General features: G+C 40.7%; 3 protein-coding genes across 3 annotated transcripts; all 3 read right to left on the bottom strand.

Annotated features, from left to right (window-relative positions):
* Positions 1-778: 778 nt before the first annotated feature.
* LOC122101995 (olfactory receptor 4F4-like) lies at positions 779-1,954 on the bottom strand. Its single transcript, XM_042672516.1, has 2 exons — positions 1,928-1,954; positions 779-1,747 (listed from the first exon to the last, which is right to left on the bottom strand). Exons 1-2 carry the CDS (start codon positions 1,952-1,954, stop codon positions 779-781), a joined length of 996 nt encoding a protein of 331 aa, XP_042528450.1.
* Positions 1,955-7,830: 5,876 nt separating this feature from the next.
* LOC122101994 (olfactory receptor 4F21-like) lies at positions 7,831-8,772 on the bottom strand. The gene has a single exon (XM_042672515.1). The coding sequence runs from the start codon at positions 8,770-8,772 to the stop codon at positions 7,831-7,833; it is 942 nt and encodes a 313-aa protein (XP_042528449.1).
* Positions 8,773-19,590: 10,818 nt separating this feature from the next.
* Positions 19,591-20,514, bottom strand: LOC122101993 (olfactory receptor 4F4-like). Its single transcript, XM_042672514.1, has one exon. It carries the CDS (start codon positions 20,512-20,514, stop codon positions 19,591-19,593), a length of 924 nt encoding a protein of 307 aa, XP_042528448.1.
* Between the last annotated feature and the right edge of the window lie 703 nt (positions 20,515-21,217).

The following is a 21,217-nucleotide window of genomic DNA, read 5'->3' as shown; positions in this document are numbered from 1 at the left end:
CATGAGTAAGACACTTCCATGCCTCAGAGGACAGGCTGCTCAGACTGAACTAGTCACACCTCTCAAGTATGTAGGGAAAAGGGTGAGAACATTCTTCTCCATTGTTTATGTAATAATAATAGTACAATTAGTGTGTTTAGTACATGTCGTATGTTTAGTACATATTTAGTATATATTTAGTACACTTAATAAGTATGAAATGTGTGTTATTTGATACATATTTATTGCCTTATTACCCCCATAATAACCAGGCCAGTAAGTATTATTACCTCCTTTTAAAAACATGGACAGCAACGCTCACAAGAGATAAGTAAATAGTAAATACGATGATTACCAAGTGCTAAATAGTTCAACATTTTGTATGGGGAGGCTCCTCTTTTGAAAATCCTTTGGTAGTTGATCTATAAATTCTATCACCAAGCATATTTTGAGGCATGTAGAAGTTCATTTGTTAATGTTTTTAGGGAAAATGGGCTAAATACATGTTTTTTAAATTTTAGTAACTAGCCAGGCCAGTTTCTCACATTTAGAAAGTCTCAGGTGTTTACATACACCAACACATTCATGACTTTATTGCTCTGAAAATTAGTTACATCGTATTTTGAATGCATGATATTACCTTTGCAACTGCAAAAATAGAGTACACTTGATATGGAAGGAAGTGTATGTGAAACTTTATTGCCAACTACTAAGGAAGGTGAGAACGAGGATGACCATTTTCATAACTTTACTAATTTGCCAGCTTAATCTCTAGTGACCTCACAGTCGCTTAGGCTCTTCAACCTCCGGTGGAGTTCATGTTCTGTTTTCTCAGTCGCCGCAGGGCAGTCTTCATGTCTTTGTTCCTCAGCGTATACACGATGGGGTTCAAGAGCGGAGTGACCACAGAGTAGAACACAGCGAGGAATTTGTCCAAGGACTCCACCGCAAATGGCCAGGCGTAAATGAGGATGCATGGCCCAAAAAACAGAAGGACCACTGTGATGTGAGCCGTCAGTGTGGTCAGGGCCTTGGAGGACCGATCTGAAGGGCAGCGCTTGACCGTCAGTATGATGATAGTGTAGGAAATGATCAAGAGAACAAAAGAGCACACCGTGAGCACCCCGCTGTTGGCGATGACCATGATGTCTAGCCGGTAGGTGTCGGTGCAGGCAAGTCTGACTACCTTTGGGAGGTCGCAGTAGAAGCTGTCAATCTTGTTGGGACCACAGAAGGGCAAGTTCACTGCAAACGCCAGCTGGCTCACAGAGTGGAGGAAGCCAGTCCCCCAGGCAGCAGCCACAATCCCCACACACACATTGCCACACATGATTGCCGTGTAGCGCAGGGGCTTGCAAATCGCCACATACCTGTCAAAAGCCATGGCAATGAGGATCACCAGCTCACTCCCGCCAAAAAAGTGAAGGAGAAATATCTGTGCAAAGCATCCCTTGACAGAGATGACTTTGTGCTTGCTGAAGAAGTCACAGATCATCTTGGGAGCTGTGACTGAGGACAGAGACAGGTCGATGAGCGAGAGGTTGGCCAGCAGAAAGTACATGGGGGAGTGAAGGTAGGAGTCAGAAGCCACAGTTAAGATAATAAGAAGGTTTCCCAAAACAATTCCTATGTAGAAAACTAAAAAGAACATAAATAAGAAAATCTGAAGCTCCCAAGACTTGGAGAGTCCAAGAAAAATAAACTCAGTCACCACAGAGTGATTTGTTTCATGTACTGATGCATTCCAGGAGATTGTGTTTTCAGTTACCTTGGAGAAGACAATGAGGAAGACATCATGATGATTACATTTAATCTGTCTCACTTTTCATCCTCTGTTACATTATGCTACTTTCTGTGGTCCATTGTATAAAGCTGTCACAATTCAAGGGTCAAGTTCATAGTTTCACCCCTGCCCTTCCCCTCGGGTTGAATGTTGCAGTTCAGTTACCCAGGTCTTCCAAGTGCCCCCACACATGCTAGGCATAATCTTAACAATAATTCTGTATGTCCACACTGCCACCCTATATGTACTCTGTTTTCTATTTCCTATTTTAGTTCATAATCTGTAGCAACTATCTTAAATCTTTGATGATATTAAAGCTCTCAAGAGAAAAAGAAACTTGCCAAATGAAAGATATAAATACAAACAAAAATAAAATAAATATTGCATTTAAAAAAGTGAGGCTGGGTGCTGGTGGCTCATGCCTGTAATCCTAGCTATTCAAAAGGCTGAGATATGAGAATTGCAGTTAGAAGCCAGCCCAGGCAGAAAAGTCCATGAGACTCTTATCTCCAATAAACAACTCTGAAAAAGCTGGAAGTGGTGCTATGGCTCAAGTGGAAGAGTGTTAGTCTTGAACACAAAGAGGCTCCAGGACAGTGCCCAGGCCCTGAGTTCAAGCCCCAGGACCAAGCCCCCCACCCTTTAAAAAAAAAGCAAGAGAGGATAAGAGAATGAGGCATTCAGAGTTGGAGCAAGGGAAATGAAAATTTGCATGAGAGATGGTGTGATGGAGTTCTATGGAGATAAAATTGGAAAAGGATTCTGGAATTTTTATTGAGGGATTTGGGTTTATTTTGAAATGGAGAACTACTGGAAAATTATGAACAGTAGTTTAACACATTAACTGGTGTGTGAGTGTTTTAAGCCTGACAGCAAGCAATATCTGGAAGTTGGGGTTGTGAGTGCAGAAGGAGGAGGAGAGATTTCTGAGTTTATCAAAGAACACATACAGTGGCTAGGATATGAGCTTGTGTGCTAGGAGGCTTAGCTGGATGTCCTTGGACACGTCACTTAAAGCTGTGGTCTTATATCTGTATCAGACTAGAGGGGTGATTTTAGTATTAATTCGTAAGAGTTCTGGAAGATTAATGTGGCCATGAACATAAATTTTCTAGCACATAGTGGTTAATACATAATACATACTAAATTTTTAAATTTTTTATTGTTATTGTAAAGGTCCAATAGATTTTTTAAGCTAGTAATTGAAATTTGTCATCAGGATGTGGGAGATGGAAAAGTATGATTTAAATATTTATATTCTGAGTATTTGGGAGTGCCGAGCTGAGTTAGATGACCCCCCCCCCCCCAGTGATGATAACTAGCACTGATGTGGGGCAGACATGCAGACACACACACCACAGAGTAAGAGAGCTCCACACACAAGGAAGCATTGTGGGGGCACATTTGTGTGGTACTTTCTAGTAAATGATGAGGGAACACTGTTGGGCAGGAGCTGCAGGAAACATTTCAACCATGTTTCTTCAGGAGGTTGTGCAGTTGGGTGACCCTGGGCAGCACAGCTAATAGCCATGGAAAACAGAAGCGAAACTTGGAAAGGAATAGGGCTGTCACACAGGAAATGCAAAAGCTTAGAAGTATGACATCTATCAAGCTTCTTGGAAGGACTATATAATTTGACTGGACATTTAGTTATATTTTCTACCACTCTTAGAAATTACACTTCTCTCTCTTCTAAATTTCCCAGCTCTACTCAAGTACATTGTTCCCAAGATCTTATAAAATTACTAATTCTAATTTTTTCAAGTATGAAGAAGACCTTCTACTAAATAATTATTAAATAATCAGATGTTTAAATTAATTCAAGATAACTTATTTTAGTTCCCTTCTGCTTAATACATTGTAATAAATACAATCACGGTAATCACTGATAACACAGAGGGCAGGATTTCAATTGTGCAATAATTTCTGATGTGACAACCTGGTTGTTTCTTTAGACTCAATATACACAAATTACAATTGAACTCAGCATTTACTGATGTAAAACTAATTTAATTTCACTGAGAGGTAAGGACAAACTTGAGTTGGCCCTAGGGTTTTTATCTTAGTGCCAGGAGTTGTTTTTTTTTAATCATAGTAGCAAGTAAGAATTCAGAAATGTTATTCATCAGCTAAAAGAAATGTCTTACTTCTGAGTGTCTGGTGCTCAGAGGAGAGTGCTAAACCAGATCCTCTGCTACAGAAGCGCTCACCACCACAAGCCCACTTAAAGCCCATTTGTGGATTCTTCCAACATGCTTCAAGAAGTCCTGGAGGGCCTCACATCTAAAATAGACTTAGAGCTCAAAAAATTAAACCCCCTAAAAATAACCACTTAAACAACAATCCAACTAATAAATGGGCTAAAGACTTAGAGACTTTTCAGAAGAAGAAGTAATAATGGCCAATAGACATATGAAGAGATATCCAACATCACTGGCCATAAAAGATATGCAAATCAAAGTAGCATGACCATTATCAAGAAAATGAATAATAACAGATGCTGGTGGGATGTGGCCCAAAGGAAACTCTACTACTCTGTTGGTGGGAATGTAAACTGGTTCAACCACTATGGAAAGCAGTATGGAAGTTCCTCAAAAGACCAAACATAGAGCTCCCCTCTGACCAGCAATGCCACTTCTGGGCATTTATCCAATGGATCATAAACCAGGCCACACTAAAGCTATCAGCACAACCATGTTCATCACAATATTGTTTCCATAGTCAAGACATGTAAACAACTCGTATGTGCCTCAGTGGATGAGTAAATCAAGAAAATGTGGCGCATATATATATATATATATATATATATATATGCAGATATATATAGAGAGAGAGGGGGAGAGAGAAAGAATAGAATTCTGTGCTTCTATCAGAAAGAATGGCATTGCCCCATTCATAAGGAAATGGAAAGACTTGGAAAAATTATATTAAGCAAAATAAGCCAGACCCAAAGAAATATAGGTTGCATGGTTTCCTTCATTTGTGATAGGTAGAATGTGACTAAAAGTCTACAAGTAAACCTACTGGATGGTAAAGACAAAAACGTACCCTTGGACATGATAAATTAAACAGCACTGTAGACATTCACACAGTGAGACCAAAGGAGGATATTCTTAGGAGAGGATCACAAAGGCTCAGTAGCTATGTGCATATGATCATATAAAATGTTTATCAAAATAAGCTCCAGGAAATGGAAACAAGATTATTTTGTTTTTGTTTTCTCCCTTGTCACAGTTTTTTTTGTTTTCTGTACTTTTGTCTTCCATGCAAGTTTATCTGTTTGGGGGAGGGTGAGGGGGAGCATTAACAAATGCAGCAGTGGTACTCACTGGACACTATGTTGAAAATGAACTGTACAACTTGTGTGTGGAGAGGGTGGTCAGGAGGGAAAACTGGGAGAAAATGAGGGAGGGTTGACACTGTTCAGAAAGAAATATGCTCAATTCCTTGCCTAACTGCAACCCTTCTATACAACAAATTGACTTTAATGTTCAGTTAATGCTTACTGAAGGAGTTCTCTAGACTCTCACCCATTCGTATTCATAGTAACAGTGAAGATCCAGACACAATTTAGAAGAAAATCCTTCCCCGTAATTTCATTAAACATTGAGCTTAACCTTTTGAATGTTACACTTTTCTTAAGCATTTTCTACCTTTGTGGACTTGGCATTTGTTGCCATTATGACACTAATAACAAGGGTTATCCTTAACATTGTTTATATTAATTCTTCTAAGTATTGAAGCTACCCTACCAAGTCTTACCGTTTTTCCTGAAGATAAAGACATAGGTGCATTATTTCAAGTAGACTTCTACTGATAAAAACATCTCATTGTCAGTTAAATTCTGAGTACACTATGTAACTTTCATCATTCCACTTACCTCTTTCATAACTAGAAGAGACTACAGCAACTTGAGAGAGAGAGAGCGCAAAGCCTACAGATTTCCTTTTGTTTTTATATGCAAAGAATTAAAATTTCTAAGACATATCATTTAGGAATGTCATCTTTCTTAGTAAGCTGCTTGGTCAATTAAGAGGTTTTTCAGGAAAGTTACCAGAAGCGGAAGGTCTGGACCTGGCCTCCCAGAGCAGCAGGAGAAGGTCCGGACCTGGCCTCCCAGAGCGGCAGGAGAATGTCCAGACCTGGCCTCCCAGAGCGGCAGGAGAAGGTCGGACCTGGCTTCCAGAGCAGTGCATGCACAGCCTGCTTTATAGGCTCACGGCTTTTCCCTTGGCCATTAGGAAAGACACAAACCTTTTTACGGGATGTGCCACACTTAAGAAAAGTGTAACACTCAAAAGGTTAAGCTCCATGTTTAATGAAATTATGGGGAAGGATTTTCTTCTAAGGCTTTGATCTTAGAAAAAAAATAAAACTTAGCACATCAATGAACAGTCTGTGGAGAAAATAAAGGAAATAGTAATTGACTAGTAGAGACTCTCAGCTCTTATCACTGAATCTTCTTATTGTGTAGATATAATACAGGAGTTAAAAATGAGCAGAGACAATGTTTATTATTATTACCATCATCTTATTTTAAATATATATTTATAATATGATAGTTTTGTTGTGAACAAAAATGACTCTCGATTCAGTCTAAAAATTCATTTAAGAGATGTGTCAAATTTGTTTCTTGACAACCAGGCTTTCTAGGTGATTTTTTTTTGGAGGGGGGTGTTGAACTCAGGGCCTGAGCTCTGTTTCTGAGCTTTTTTGCTCAAGGCTTGTGCTCTACCAGTTGATCCACACCTCCACTTCTGCATTTTTTAGTGGTTAATTGGAGATACAAGTTTCACAAAGTTTCCTGCCCAGGCTGGCTATTTTGAAGTGGGAACCTCAGCTGTCAGCCTCCTGAGGAGCTGTGATTAGAGGTGTGAGCCACAGGCTCCTGGCTCAAGCTTTCTAGGTTTTAACTGAGGGATGGCAATCACACTTTTTGTCCTCAGCACTCTACCTTAAAACACACTGAACAAGCTTTTGAAATCTTAGTGACATTCTTCTCCCAGAAAGCCAGTATCCTGATATAATTTTGGAATTGTAGAAGCCTTCTCTGATGAGGAAATTCTTTGAGGTAGACTGAAAGAACAACAGAACTGTGCTATTAAAAAGTAGTTTATAGTGCTGGGAAGGTGGCTCAGTGGCAGAGTGCTTGCCTCACATGCATGAGGCCCTGGGTTCGATTCCTCAGCACCACATAAGCAGAAAAAGCTGCAAGTGGAGCTGTGGCTCAAGTGGTAGAGTGCTCACCTAGAGCTGAAGAGCTGAGGGACAGCGCCCAGGCCTAGAGTTCAAGACCCACGACTGACAAAAATAAATAAAAAATTAGGTTATACACAAATTTTATATCATGTAAATTAGTAATCTACTTATTGTTAAATTGTAGAAATACATTGATAACTAGAGTGAAAAGAATACTTAAGAATTGTATAGCAATAGTTAAGTGAGTTAAGTGTTGATTTAATGAGTCAGAATAAAAATACTTTGAATTCAGTCATTAGAACTTCATGCTACCATGCAACATAAAGTGTATCTAATACAAGAATGATTTCTTCCTTAATTTAAAAATCTATTGGTTTATATAAACCCACAATTTATCCATTGGATCTACTTATTTCCTTAGGAAATACCTATTACTTCCTAGTGAAGTCTTTTATTATTATAGAGATGGCGATAAAATTAAGTCACACATGTTTGTATATTTATGAAGAGATTAAAAAACAAAAGTAAGTGTATTCATTGATAGTAACCACAAGTTAGGTACACAAATTAGAAAAGTATAACACTTATTTATGATGAACAAAATTGCTACAGCTTGAAATAATTTGATTTAAAATTGGCTTGTCTGCAGATTTCCCAGTGTTCTGCATGCATTCATAAACGTGTGTGAGCTGTCTTGTGTTACTAGTGATCATAAACGTGTGTGAGCTGTCCTGTGTTACTAGGGATCATAAACGTGTGTGAGCTGTCCTGTGTTACTAGGGATCATAAACGTGTGTGAGCTGTCCTGTGTTACTAGGGATCACAGTGGTCCTGATGTGTGGCATCGTCCATGTTCTTGTCATCAACGTCTATGGTGATGTCTCCCTAGAACCTACAACCTGTCTACCTAGCCTTCTTATTGCCAACTTCATGTCCTTATTCCTTAAAGTGTAGATGGTCGGGTTTAAAACAGGGGTGACAACAAAGTCCACAATAGCAAAAAATGTGTCTAGTGACTGTGTAGGGAAAGGCCACACATAGAGAAACATGCACGGAGTGAAGAACATGATGACCACAGTGATGTGGGCGGACAGGGTGACGCATGCTTTGGACAAAGCACTGGAGGAGTGCTGCCAGACAGTGACCAGGATGAAGGCGTACGATACCATTAAAGAGAAGAAGGTGCCCATTGATATGAAGCCGCTGTTGGCAGTCACCACAAATTCTAGTCGGTAAGTGTCTGTGCAAGCAAGTTTAATAACTCTAGGAAAATCACAGTAAAAACTCCCCACATTGTTGGGGCCACAGAAAGGTAAGTTTATGACAAATATGAACTGAGACACAGCGTGAATCATACCAGTGGTCCAGGCCGCAGCCACCAACAGCACACATGTTCTGGAGCTCATAATGGTCAGGTAGTGGAGAGGTCTGCAGATGGCTGTGTACCTGTCGTAGGCCATGGATATGAGCAGCACCATCTCCACCCCTCCCATGACGTGGATGAAGAACATCTGTATCATGCAGCTGTGGAAGGAGATGAGTGTGCGGGCAGTGAGAAGGTCGGAGAGCGCCCTGGGGACCGTGGTGGACGCGAGGCCCAGGTCGACCAGGGAAAGGTTGGCCAGCAGAATGTACATGGGGGAGTGCAAGTGAGGGTCCACAATCACTGCAAATACAATGAAGAGGTTTCCCAGAAGAGCCCCCACATAAAACAAAGAGAAGAAGAGGAACAGGGAAAGCTGCATGCCCAGCGACTGGGCCAGTCCCAGCAGCACAAATTCAGATACCACAGAGTCATTTACGTGCTCCATTAAGTCAGTCAGAGTGGAAGATACTGAGAAGACCTGAAAGACAGGAAGACACCACATGGAGTCACCGAAAATAATGTGCTAAGTGATTCAAAATCAAGTTCTGAACTGAGGCGTAGCTCAGTGGATTTGCCTAGCGTGCATGAGGCCTGGGCTCTCTGTCCAAGAACATAAAACACATAAGCAATATGTAAAAATAAACTTGTTTCCCAACAAATCTTTTATTTAGTTGCTAGGGATTATTTAATGTAGTAGGATACCAGGGTAGGAAAACTTCAGGCAGAATGAACAGGGCTGCATTCAGAAGTGATCTATTGTATTAAGGGCTTTCATTTGCTCAGCTGCCCAAAGGTATAAGGCAATGTAAGAAGTTAGAAAAGAACACATAAAAATCAAAGTTAGGGACTGGAAAGTTGGCTCAGTGGTGGAGTGCTTGCCTTGCATGCATGAGGCCCTGGGTTCAATTCCTCAGCACCACATAAGCAGAAAAAGCCGGAAGTGGCGCTGTGGCTCAAGTGGTAGAGCGCTAGCCTTGAGTTGAAGAGCTGAGGGACAGCGCCCAGGCCCAGAGTTCAGGCCCCATGACCGATTTAAAAAAAAAACAAGCAAAACAAAGTTATTCAGGAGAAAGAAAAGAAAAAAGTTTAAACACGAATGAATATGGTGCCCTAGAGAACTGGAAGATTGTTCATAAACATATAAGCAACTTCACCTCCCCCTCTCCCTCTCCCTCCTCCTCCTCTTCCTCTTTCAACTCCTTTTCTTTCTCTTATTCTCCTCCTCCCCCTCCTCTTTCTCCTCCTCCTCTTCCTCCTCTACTTTCTTTTTCTTCTCTTTCTCCTCTTCTATTTTTCTTCCTCCTTCACCTTCTACTTCTCTTTCTCTTCCTCCTCCTCGTCCTCCTTCCCCATCTCCTCCTGCACCTCCTCCTCCTCCTCCTCCTCCTCCTCCTCCTCCTTATGATGATGATGATTTGAATACAGGGCCTTGCATTTATCAAGCAAGGCATGGGATCCATGCCACAGACCTGTATTTGCTTTAGACACTTTTTTTCAGAGCATGTCAAATTCTTCCTTGGGGCTGACCTTAGATGATGTTCCTCCAGCTGGAATCACAGATGTGAACCACAAGTTCTGGCTTTATGGTTAAGATGGGGTCTTGGTAACTTTTTGTCTGGGCTGCTTCAAACTCTGAGCCTCCCAATTCCAACTTTCTGAGCAGCTGGAATTATATGCATGTTCTACCACACCCAGTCTATGTGGTTTGCAAAACCTGAAAAGTATAGAACCTTTAAAATGCAATTAAGAATAATAAAAGTAAATAAAATTTTGTATTAGAGCATAAACACAAAATAATAGTTTAGACATCTCTAAAAGCTCATTAGGTGCAAGGCAGGGGATTTGGCTCAGTTGTGGAACACCAGCCTAGTGTATGTGAGGACTTGGGTGTGATTTCTAGCACTTCCAAAACTGTTACCTAAAATATATTCCCTAAACTAACACATGTCATCTTGTACTTAAATTAGAATGCCACAGAGAGAAAAAAGCTTGACATTTTCACAATACAAAAATATATTAAGGATTTCCAGATCTCAAACACCTAACAGATAAATGTGCAAATGATATAAAGAAAACTGAGAAAGGTAAGATGTGTATGTATGATGTATGTATCCACGTACATGTATTTATACATGTAAGCTTACCTTAGAAGAAATAGTCAAATGTAATGCCATTACTTTTCTATTAAGTATTAATGCTACTACTAAGAACAACAATAATAATAAATGGCAGAGATTCAGTGAATAAGACATTTATATACTCCTGGAAGGAAGAAAAACTGACTTTAACCCGCATGTCCCTCCCTCCACGGTATAACCCCTGTTCTCACTGTATTTGATGTTGGTATAATTTGTGGGAGGGGAAGGGAAAAAGCAAATTGTTTAAGTAGGGATACAGTCTGACCCATTGCAACAATGAGATGTACAAGACGTTATGTCGAAAACGAACTTTACAACTTTGGCCAGAGAGGAGGGGGAGATGGGAAGGGGAAACAAAGGAGGAGGCAACAACGCTTGATAAGAAATGTACTCATTACCTTGCTCATGTAATTGTTACCCCTCTGTATGGTATTTTCACAATTAAAAAAAGGAAATAATCAGAAAAAGAATTCTAAGGAAGGGTTGCTCAAGTTCAGTGACTGAGGTTGCAATACGGAGACGAGTGGAAGTGGTGAAGTGCAGTGGGGTGAGGAGAGGTGGCCGTCAGCAAGACTATGGGGACAAATGGGTTCGATTCTTGCCCATTTTCTACAAAATGCGATTGTTTAGCCACTTCTCAAATGATTCATCCATGATTTCCTACCCCTTTCCCATCAATGTTCTCATAGATGCTCATCTTAGCATTGTCTCAGTATATTATATATACACTTGACCATTTATTTACTTTCTAGAGTATTTTTTATCGTAAGGATACTGTACAGAGGGGTAACAGTTACATGAATAAGGTAATGAGTCCATTTCCTATCACACTGTTACCTCCTTTGTTTTTCCCCTTCTATTCCTTCCCTCCCCACTTCCCCAACTACTCCCTCCCCCCCAAAGTTGTAAAGTTCATTTTCATCATAGTGTCCTGTATATCTCATTCTTACAATGGGTCAACCTGTATCCTTGTTTCAGCATTTGTTATTTTACTTTACCATTTATACCTTTCTTTACCATTTTAATTAATCCCTGCTACCATTCCTGAGCTGCTCACCCATGTTTAGATCATCCAGGGCACCAATCCTAACCCTAAGGATTTGGGGACATGACTGAACAAAGCATTATAAAATGAGATAACCCTGGAAGGCTTCCTGGCAATGCTCGCTGCTGTGCTACTGCTGCTCATACTGTTGAACTAGTGTTTGTCTTGGAGTGTTAGCTGATAAGATTTTTAGAGAGCGATCTAAACTACATAAACCCACTAATTGCAAAACTAAAGAATTCAATTTGATCTTTAGTTATTCTAAAATGTGACAATCACAAAACAAAATATGGAACTATGACTGTAATAAATGCCAATGGCAAGATACAATAAAAGATATATAAGAGGATCTATGGAGAAGAATGGTAATGGGTTGAAGATGGCTAGAGAACAAGATCAGTGAGGGAGAAGGAACGAGAAAGAACTCTACAGGAGAAACTGGAGGATGAGACACTGATACCAGATTGTCTGTCACGGTTCAATGCACATATCAATGCATTATGAACGCCGGAGAGGGGAACTCCTAGCACCTTTGTACACTGCTTATGTGTATTTTCAGTGGAAAGTTCAGAAGTAATGACTAGCTTAGGGAAAGTACTCATGGACACGAGGAAAAGTTGAGTTTCAGCATATGAGTGCGTGGATGTGACAGTCAAGCATATTGGAGTGGAGTAGGAGTTGGAAATATTCTGGGCTGTTTCAGTGAACCGACAGGGGAGTCATCTTCTAGGGCACTATGAAGTAGGAGATCAAATGGACTTTTATACTCCAGGAAGTGCTTTACTTACCCTGGTTCTACTATTCATACATGCTACGGGAAGTTGAGGGGTCAGGAGGCATTCCTGGCTTTGTCTAGTCATATTACCTAGCTAAGTCAGTGTCAGGAACATAACAAAAGCTAAAGAAATGTTAGATAATATGTTTCTAAAAATTAGTTCACGCTGTCAATGTGAAACCTGAAATCACAGCCCTTACAAATTGTAGGGAAATTGCATTTAATAACTTTTCCTTCTAAACTTTCACTTTCTGGTTATAAAAAAAGTGAATATTTAACTAAGTCTAGTTGTCTGTGAGAGCCAGTTTGGAAAAGTGACTTTGTACTTGACTATGGACCTCCTTAGGAAATACTGATGGCTGCGGAAGCTCCTAGAAATAACTCAGGAGGAAGCCCCATTCAGGGTTCGTCATCATTCTTAGTGTGATGTAAAAACCTTGACATTCATTAGGAGATACATTTTCAAGTGAGAAATGCAAACACATTAAACAAAATATACTGCCAGAGTCATGGCTTTGTATACAAGTGGGAATGGAGTTTGAATCACTCATTCAAACACTTGTTCTATAGGCTAACAACTTGGGGTGTTTGAGTAGCCAGTGTTCACAGAAATCACAAAACCAAAGCCACATGCCCAGTGTTCTGGATTCCAGCTCACGGTCTTCCTCCATGAGCTTCACACTCAGTAGGGCATTATGAACAAAGCTAGAGTTGTTTATATATGATAGGATCTCCTTTACCTACTAGAAGGATACTCTTATTCAGTGAGTTCTTATTTTGTTTAATATAAAATTAGCCTCCTCTGGTGATGTATTTATTATCTTTAATTAGTTGTATAAAAGGGCTTCAACATATCAGTTTATGAGTAAAACATACCTTGATCGATGTCACCCCCATCATTCCCTTAGCCTTCTCTTTTTAAGTGAATATTTCTCCTTTTTCTGTTGGTATCACTCATTCTGATTTTCCTTGCTATTTCTTCAGTCGCTGAACATTTTATATCTAAAACCCACTACCTTGTCTGTACAGTCTCTGGCCATGGGCCAGAATACTTCTGAATTTGACCTTCATCACTTAGCTAAGAAGGCCATAGCCTTCAAAGACAACCATGCCAGAGCCATACCAGAATATCGGAGTCTAAGCTTGAGGTGTCCCTTTGGTTTTAAACAAGAATCTGGTATTCAGGTAGGTGGGAAGTAGCTTAGATCAGATATCTGCCTTGCACAGTTGGAGCTGAAGTTCATAATGCAGAGTACAGAAAGTAGAGACCTTATTCAGAGTAGGTAAAGAAATTGGAAAAGATCAGGTGGGTTTGTGCATGGGATGTGTGTTATAAGACAATACATCCCGGTGAAATTTCAAAAAATAAAGATGTGCAGAACAAAAGGGTAAGGATTTTTGTAAAGGAGATTTCTAACATGAATATTGTACAAAAGGACACATGTCTGAAGGATCAGAGGGAAGAGAGAAGGAATGAGACCGCTCTGTAATTGCAAAGCTTTTCTTCTACCTGTCTGTCGAGTCATAAGAGGTGCATTTTTAGGAGGAGGAATTCAGAGAGCTTAGTCTTCGGATATGTAAGGAGCCTCCTGAAGACAAAGGTATAGACAGGATGTGTTTTTTATAAGGGAAGAAAGCTAATTAGCTGCACAGGAGAGTGACCCACGATTCTGTGGAGACAACCCCACTTGTTACTGCATCTGGGGAACCAGGTCTCGGAGTCCCTGCTTTTCCCAAGAGAAAAGTGTCAGAAGAGTTGCTTGTCGAGAGCCAGGGGGAAAGGGAAGGTTTTGAGACAATGGTTTGTTAGTGTCAAACGGTGCCCATGCGGCGGGGTAACCTGGGGGCATGGAGCGCGTGCGGTGGCTGAGGTCAGTGTCCGAGTGCATTCAGCCAGAACATGCCCACCCTCGCCACACCATGGCAAAGCTGATGGATAAATCTAGAACTCAGCCTGTGAACACGCAGACCAACCTAGAGCTGATAAGGGAATAAATACGCCATTTGTCTGTTCTCAGTTAACAGGAGATACTTGGCTCTGGATGCTTTTGTGTGACTCAGGAGGTCTACTTGACCCTGCCTTTTGAGTTAACTACAAGTAAAGCCTGTGTGCTGTGGGGTTAGCTTGTTCAGTGATACTGTACAACAGATACGAATAAAGAAGTAGAAAATGTGTGAAGCTATTTTGAATATGCAACAGTGGATGAATGAGAGAAAGAAAAAGGAGGAGGAGAAGGAAGTGGAGGAGGAGGAAGAGGAGGGTACGAGAGGGAGTGGAGAGGAGAGGAGGGAGGGGAGAAGCATTCGTCAGGACCTGAGGTGGTTGGGACAACCCCAGAGGCCTCAGGAGTGAAGCCAGGCCTGGTCATTAGAGCACAGACGACAGAATCGAATGCCCAGAGGCTCAGGAGCGAAGCCAGGCCTGGTCATTAGTGCACAGACGACAGAATCGAATGCCCAGAGGCCTCAGGAGCGAAGCCAGGCCTGGTCATTAGAGCACAGACAGAATTGAATGCCCCGAGGCTCAGGAGCGAAGCCAGGCCTGGTCATTAGTGCACAGATGACAGAATTGAATGCCCAGAGGCTCAGGAGCGAAGCCAGGCCTGGTCATTAGTGCACACGACAGAATCGAATGCCCAGAGGCTCAGGAGTGAAGCCAGGCCTGGTCTTTAGAGCACAGACAGCAGAATTGACTGCCCAGAGGCTCAGGAGCGAAGCCAGGCCTGGTCTTTAGAGCACAGACAGCAGAATTGACTGCCCAGAGGCTCAGGAGCGAAGCCAGGCCTGGTCTTTAGAGCACAGACAGCAGAATTGACTGCCCAGAGGCTCAGGAGCGAAGCCAGGCCTGGTCATTGGAACACAGACAACAGAATCGAATGCCCAGAGGCCTCAGGAGCGAAGCCAGGCCTGGTCATTAGTGCACAGATGACAGAATTGAATGCCCAGAGGCTCAGGAGCGAAGCCAGGCCTGGTCATTAGAGCACAGACAGCAGAATTGACTGCCCATGTCCCACGGAAGCCTGAAAGGAGCAAGGCTTTATATTTGCTCAGCATGTTTTCTTAGGACTGTATTTGTTTGGAATTGAATTTTATTTTCTCTTGTTAAGAAGAGGTGAAAATGTTTTCCCATAGAATAGTAGAAGAATTGAGAATGTTGGTTGATTCAAATCAATTTTTGAAAAATAGTGGCACATGCTTTCTCTCATACGTGGAAGCTAAATCTAAAATACAACTACGATCATCTCATACCTAGGGCTCACAGCACTCACACACAGGTAAGCTGATGAGGAGGGTATGCTTAGGGGAGGAATCCAAGGCATAACTCCTCTGAACAACAAATGTGCTGCTTATCGAGGCGAGCATCAGGAAAAGGCGCAAATAACATAGGAAGGATGATAATGCAGTGTGATGCTGGACAGTTAGATTGGGTTTCCTGCCCATCTACACAGGCATGGATTTCACCCTCAGAGCTTCAAGAGATGAAAAGTAGCGCCTACTCCTTTTAAATTCATTGTTATATCTCAGTAAGACAGCTGTCAATAAATCTTATCCCTAGGAATGAAACTAATTGGCAGAACTGGGAATAATGACCAACATAGTCTCCATGACTGATTTTCTGTAGATAATAAGGCTTCCATGAACTTTGGTTTTCCCAAAGGTCAAATTTCATGAGACATAATGAGTAGTAGAAAAATTGGCCTGTTCTGTGTCTGAGACTTAATTATGTGGCTCTATAATATCTTCTTAAATTTATGACTAGATGTTTGTTGAATTATGGAAAGTTACCAGAATCAGTGACATTATGAGTTTGGCACCAGTCTGGCTAAATAACGATATTCATATTCCTAACTGTTCATTCCTTGCATGTTTTTGAGAAATGACAATCACTTGAGAAATATTGGAGTACTAAAGATAAAGTAAATGTAAGTTCACTTGGTGTTTCCTAAGATTATCTTATATGGATTTTTTCCCTGTAAAGTATGTGTGTTTTCGTGGGTTAACTGTGTTCATAAGGGGTTTCTTATAGTTCAGTGAATCTGTTTCAGGGGCAGTGTGCCTGACCCTGGACTGATTCTCAGGTTTTCCTTTACTTCTATCATGTGTGTCCATTTCTTAAGGAAATGACACAGTTTCTGCTTAAAGAAAAAGGAAGCTGTTTCATTAAGGCTGATGTTTCCTAGAGGCATTAACTTCCAAGATATTGGTATCTTTGGGCCAAAATAATGAGGATTTTTATGGCACACGTTATGAGCCAGCTCCCTGTGGATAAGCTTGAAAATAGTAGGTCACCCAAGAAGGAGAATACAGAATCTGAGAACAATGTGAACTGAAATATAATATGAACATGCGTGAAATATTCCAGAGAAACATCTTTGAACAATTAATACACATTAAAAAAAGAAGAACATGGTTTACAAGTTTCTGTTCGGAGAATACAATGGAAGTACTTTAAACACTTGTTGAAAATAGAACAAAGAAATGTACTGAATTTTTTTTGAGAAGGGGCATCGGGGACCAAGTAGAATTACAGAAGGTTAAACTGACCGGTGTACCTCGTGTACATGTATGGAAATAGACACCTCCTTGTACGACTAATGGCAATAAAATGTTAAGGAAATCAGCATTATTGATGTTAAAAACAACATACTCTAACCAACATGATCTTGCTTTACTGACTAGATTTTAAATAGTATATTATTGATGTGGCAGGTGTCTTTTTAGTCATAATTTTTCCTTCTTAGCTTTATTTGTGTACCTCTTCATTTCATTCTTAATAAATCTTGTTGTATCATAAATTTTGTTAGTATTTGGAAATAATGTTTGGATTTTTGTTGATTTGTTTAATCTGACTTCCTTCTACACATAGCTTTTTTGAGTAGGTACTTATTCATCACCATAAAACTTATCTCTAAATATCTACCAATCCTGTTAGGAGCATGACAGAGTCTACACTCCATATTTTCTACACTTAAACTTTTTTTTAGTATTCAGCTCAAAATCATTTTAAAGGTTCCATTGTGATTCTTTTTGAAACATAACATTTTAGAAAGTGATATACATTGAATTGATGGAGAATGAAATAAAATTCCTTTCTTGAAATCCAGCTGGACTATAAGATCTCATTTTTAAATTTTCATGAAATAATTTTTGTGTTGTAGCAAGAACTTGGTCAAGATGCTCAGCTGTTGTATTGTTTCCATAGCCTGGTGAGGCAGGCTTTTTACATCACTTAGGAAATAACTCTTAACAATGAAGAGTTATCTTACTGAGCAAAGTAAAACAATTCATCCGAAATATATCCTAAAATGTCATTGTAGGCCTTCAAGCAAATCTGTGCACAGACATGCATGATGCTTCCACAATAATCTGGATTGTGGATAACACAACTATATTTATATGATTTTCTTCAGCAAATCATTTTGGTATCATGAGCCTTGCATTTTATTGGCATTGGAGAAAAAGACTGCGAAATCCAAGTACATGGAAAATAAACTAGATATTGTAAATATGTCCTATACTTATACCCAGAAAATGGCAGAAATCGTTAAATACATGCAATATGGGCTCAGTGGTAGAGTGCTTACCTTGCATGCCTGAAGCCCTGGGTTTGATTCCTCAGTAGCACAGAAGCAGGAAAAGCTGGAAGTGGTGCTATGGCTCAAGTGGTAGAGCGCTCACCTTCAACTGAAGAGCTGAGAGACAGCACCCAGGCCCAGAGTTCAGGCCCCACAACTGACAAAAACCAAACCAAAACAAAACAAAAACTACTATATTTAAAAAGACTGAATGTTAGCATAACTGGTCTTGCCCTGGGTACCCATAATGCTGTTAAAACACCAGGTATTTTCCTTTTTGAAGCATTTTAATACATCATATATTAGCATATATTTGTGTGTATGCTCAGTGTGCTGTGTATCTGTGTGTAAGCATGTGTTTGTGTGTGCTGGGAATGGGTTTTGAGGTGGAGGCTTCCTCAGAGAGCAGAATGACGGGCCTCTAGCCATCGCTGTGGCGTCTGAGCTCTGTAGGGGAGGAATGGCCACTGCAGTGCGCTGTCACCCACAGTTCCTCCCCGTCTCCTCTCGTCTATCTGTCTGCATGTCTTCTGCTTTGAAACAATGAGCACACCCTTCTCCTTTCCCACACTCAGGGCTGTCTGTTATTTTTTTCTGGTAATAGAAAACCCATCATAGGGCTGGGAAGGTGGCTCAGTGGTAGAGCGCTTGCCTTGCATGCACCAGGCCCTGGGTTCGATTCCTCAGCACCACATAAGCACAAAGAAAAAAGCTGGAAGTGGTGCTGTGGCTCAAGTGGTAGAGCGCTAGCCTTGAGCTGAAGAGCTGAGGGACAGCGCCAAGGCCCAGAGTTCAGGTCCCATGACAGGACCCCCCCCCCAAAAAAAATCTACAAACCAAGGGGCTGGGAATGTGGATTATTGGCAGAATGCCTGCCTAGCATGCATGAAGCTCTGGGTTTGATTCCTCAGTACCACATTAACAGAAAAAGCTGGAAGTGGTGCTGTGGCTCATGTGGTAGAGCGCTAGCCTTGAGCTGAAGAGCTGAGGGACAGCGCCCAGGCCGAGTTCAGGCCCCACGACCAACAACAACAACAACAACAAAAAAAACCCAACACAAAACAAAAACATAAAAGAATTTATTAACAAGGGAAGTGTTTCAAATTATACACATAGTCCTTCCCTTTTAAGGAAAAAACATACACAGGTGCTCCGCATTTATATGAATAAGATTTAAGCAATTGCAGCAATTATGTTGTAGAGGACAAGGGTAAAAATATTGTGGTTTGATGCACTTACTTTGTTTTCTACATGGATGTACCCCTTAATATCTTAGTATTATCTCTAGATAAGTTAGACATAGGATATAGCTTATATAGAAATGGGAATAATAACTAAATCAGAATGATTTTGTAACTAATATGTGATAATGTCTTGCACAGTGTTAGACACATAAGTTGGTTTTAATAAATGGTGGAAAATGTTATTTTAGTTTTCATAGTTGTTACCCTATAATCCTTGGACACACGCAAGAGGCTATTTTAAAAGAGCTATTATTTTCACTCAGGAGTAATATTCTTAGTATGCAACAACTGAATGTATCTTCATAATAGAAAGCATGGATGAGTGCTGTAGAAGGTTCAATTTACAGGTGAAAATGTAGCTTAACTGATCACAGAAAATGAATTTTCTGATTACGTGAGATACACCCTGGACTCACATAATGATGTGACAGTTTCTTTTTGATATTCTTGTTGTCTTTGAGATTCTGGGATTTACAATTAGAGTCTCATGTTTGATAGTGAGGCCACAGTCTCTTGATGGCATTCTTAATCTCTTTATTTCGCAGTGTGTAGATGGCCGGATTGAGGACCGGTGTGATGAGTGTATAAAGCACAGAAAGAAACTTGTCCATCCAGGTGGTGTTGACTGACCCCAAAAAGATGATCATGCAGGGTCCAAAGAACAGAACCACCACAGCCAGGTGGGAGGAACAGGTGGAGAGGGCTTTTGATGCAACGTCTTTAGAACGATGGAGGACAGTTAATATTATGTAAGTGTAGGAGATCATCAAGAGAATGAAGCAAGTTGTTGCATAAATGCCACTATTAGCATTTATCACTCTTCCCAACGTGTCCGTTTCCGTACAGGCTAATTTCATAACCAAGGGCATGTCACAGAAGAAGCTGTCCACTACTCTGGGTCCACAGAAGGGCATACCCAATATCGTGACCGTTTGAATTAGAGAATGCAAAAAGCCGATCATCCACGCTATCCAAACCAACCAGATGCACCTTTGCCTGTCCATGATGCTGGAGTAGTGGAGCGGCTTGCAGATGGCCACATAACGGTCATAACCCATGGTCACGAGAATCGTCATCTCAGCCCCTCCAAAGAAATGCACACCCAGGATCTGGCTCATGCAGCCCCCGAAGGAAATGGTCTTGTTCTCCTGCAGGAGGTCTGTGGTCAGCTTAGGCGTGGTTACTGAGGAGAGGCAGAAGTCAACAAAGGAGAGGTTAGCCAACAGGAAGTACATGGGCGAGTGGAGATGGTGGTCAGCGATGATCAGCAGCACCACAAAGAGATTTCCCACCACAGTCAGCAGGTAGAATGTAGAAAATGTCACAAAGAGGAAGATCTGCAGCTCCTCGGAGTCAAAGAGTCCCTGAAAAATAAACTCAGACACCACCGACTGGTTTGCTTCTTCCATTTCTCACTCTGTGTTCTGAGGTGGGAAGAGACCGTGGTGAACTAGAAGGGCTGGAACAGAAACAAGTCCTTAATGTTTAGGTCCAACAAGTGGGAACAAAAGCAAACAGAAGCCCTAGCATTCCTGTAAACCTGGAATTTAAAATAAGTGGGCTTTTTTTTTTTCAATAATTGGTTTGTGCTCATTTCCTTGTATCAGATCAAGAGCCCAAATTAACTGTTTTTGAGTTTGGATTTATTTCTCATGCAGCCAGGGTAACAGCTCAGTGCAGAGGGCTTGTCAGAAATGTTATCTCTCGGTGAGGTTTATATGGGTGCACACTGGATATTACCTCACGGTGCGGTTTATATGTGTGCACACTGAATATTTTTATGAAAAATGACTGCAGTAAATATTCTTTATGAACATTTTTTCTAAGCCTTCATTCTAAATTTTCCACAGGGAATAAAAGAACTGTTTTAGCGAACATCGGCAAAATACGGAACCTTTTTATTTTTACCACTGTGAAAACCAGGAAATCATGTCACACAATTCTGGGAAATAAATCTATTACTCAGGGATATGCATGAACAGACTGAATTGAAGCTGTAAAATGATTAGAGATGGTATGCTTATGTTACATACACATTTCTATCAACAAATATAGTATTTGCTTACTTTAGGTATTTTCCCCTGTAAATGTTTTTCTGTCAATAATTCATTC

This window comes from Dipodomys spectabilis, unplaced genomic scaffold, assembly GCF_019054845.1.
Source record: "Dipodomys spectabilis isolate Male_0828 unplaced genomic scaffold, ASM1905484v1 ptg000714l, whole genome shotgun sequence".
Lineage (NCBI taxonomy): Eukaryota > Metazoa > Chordata > Mammalia > Rodentia > Heteromyidae > Dipodomys > Dipodomys spectabilis.
Note: the sequence above shows the minus strand (reverse complement) of the source record. Positions and strands in the feature narration are given on the sequence as shown.

Excerpts from the sequence above, each read along its gene's own strand:
- LOC122101995 (XM_042672516.1), bottom strand. The coding sequence starts at position 1,954 with ATGTGTGGGGGCACTTGGAAGACCTGG. Across the intron at positions 1,748-1,927 it reads GGGGCACTTGGAAGACCTGG|GTAACTGAAAACACAATCTC; the intron begins GTAACTGAACTG and ends GTCTTCTCCAAG.
- LOC122101994 (XM_042672515.1), bottom strand. The coding sequence starts at position 8,772 with ATGGAGCACGTAAATGACTCTGTGGTATCTGAATTTGTGCTGCTGGGA.
- LOC122101993 (XM_042672514.1), bottom strand. The coding sequence starts at position 20,514 with ATGGAAGAAGCAAACCAGTCGGTGGTGTCTGAGTTTATTTTTCAGGGA.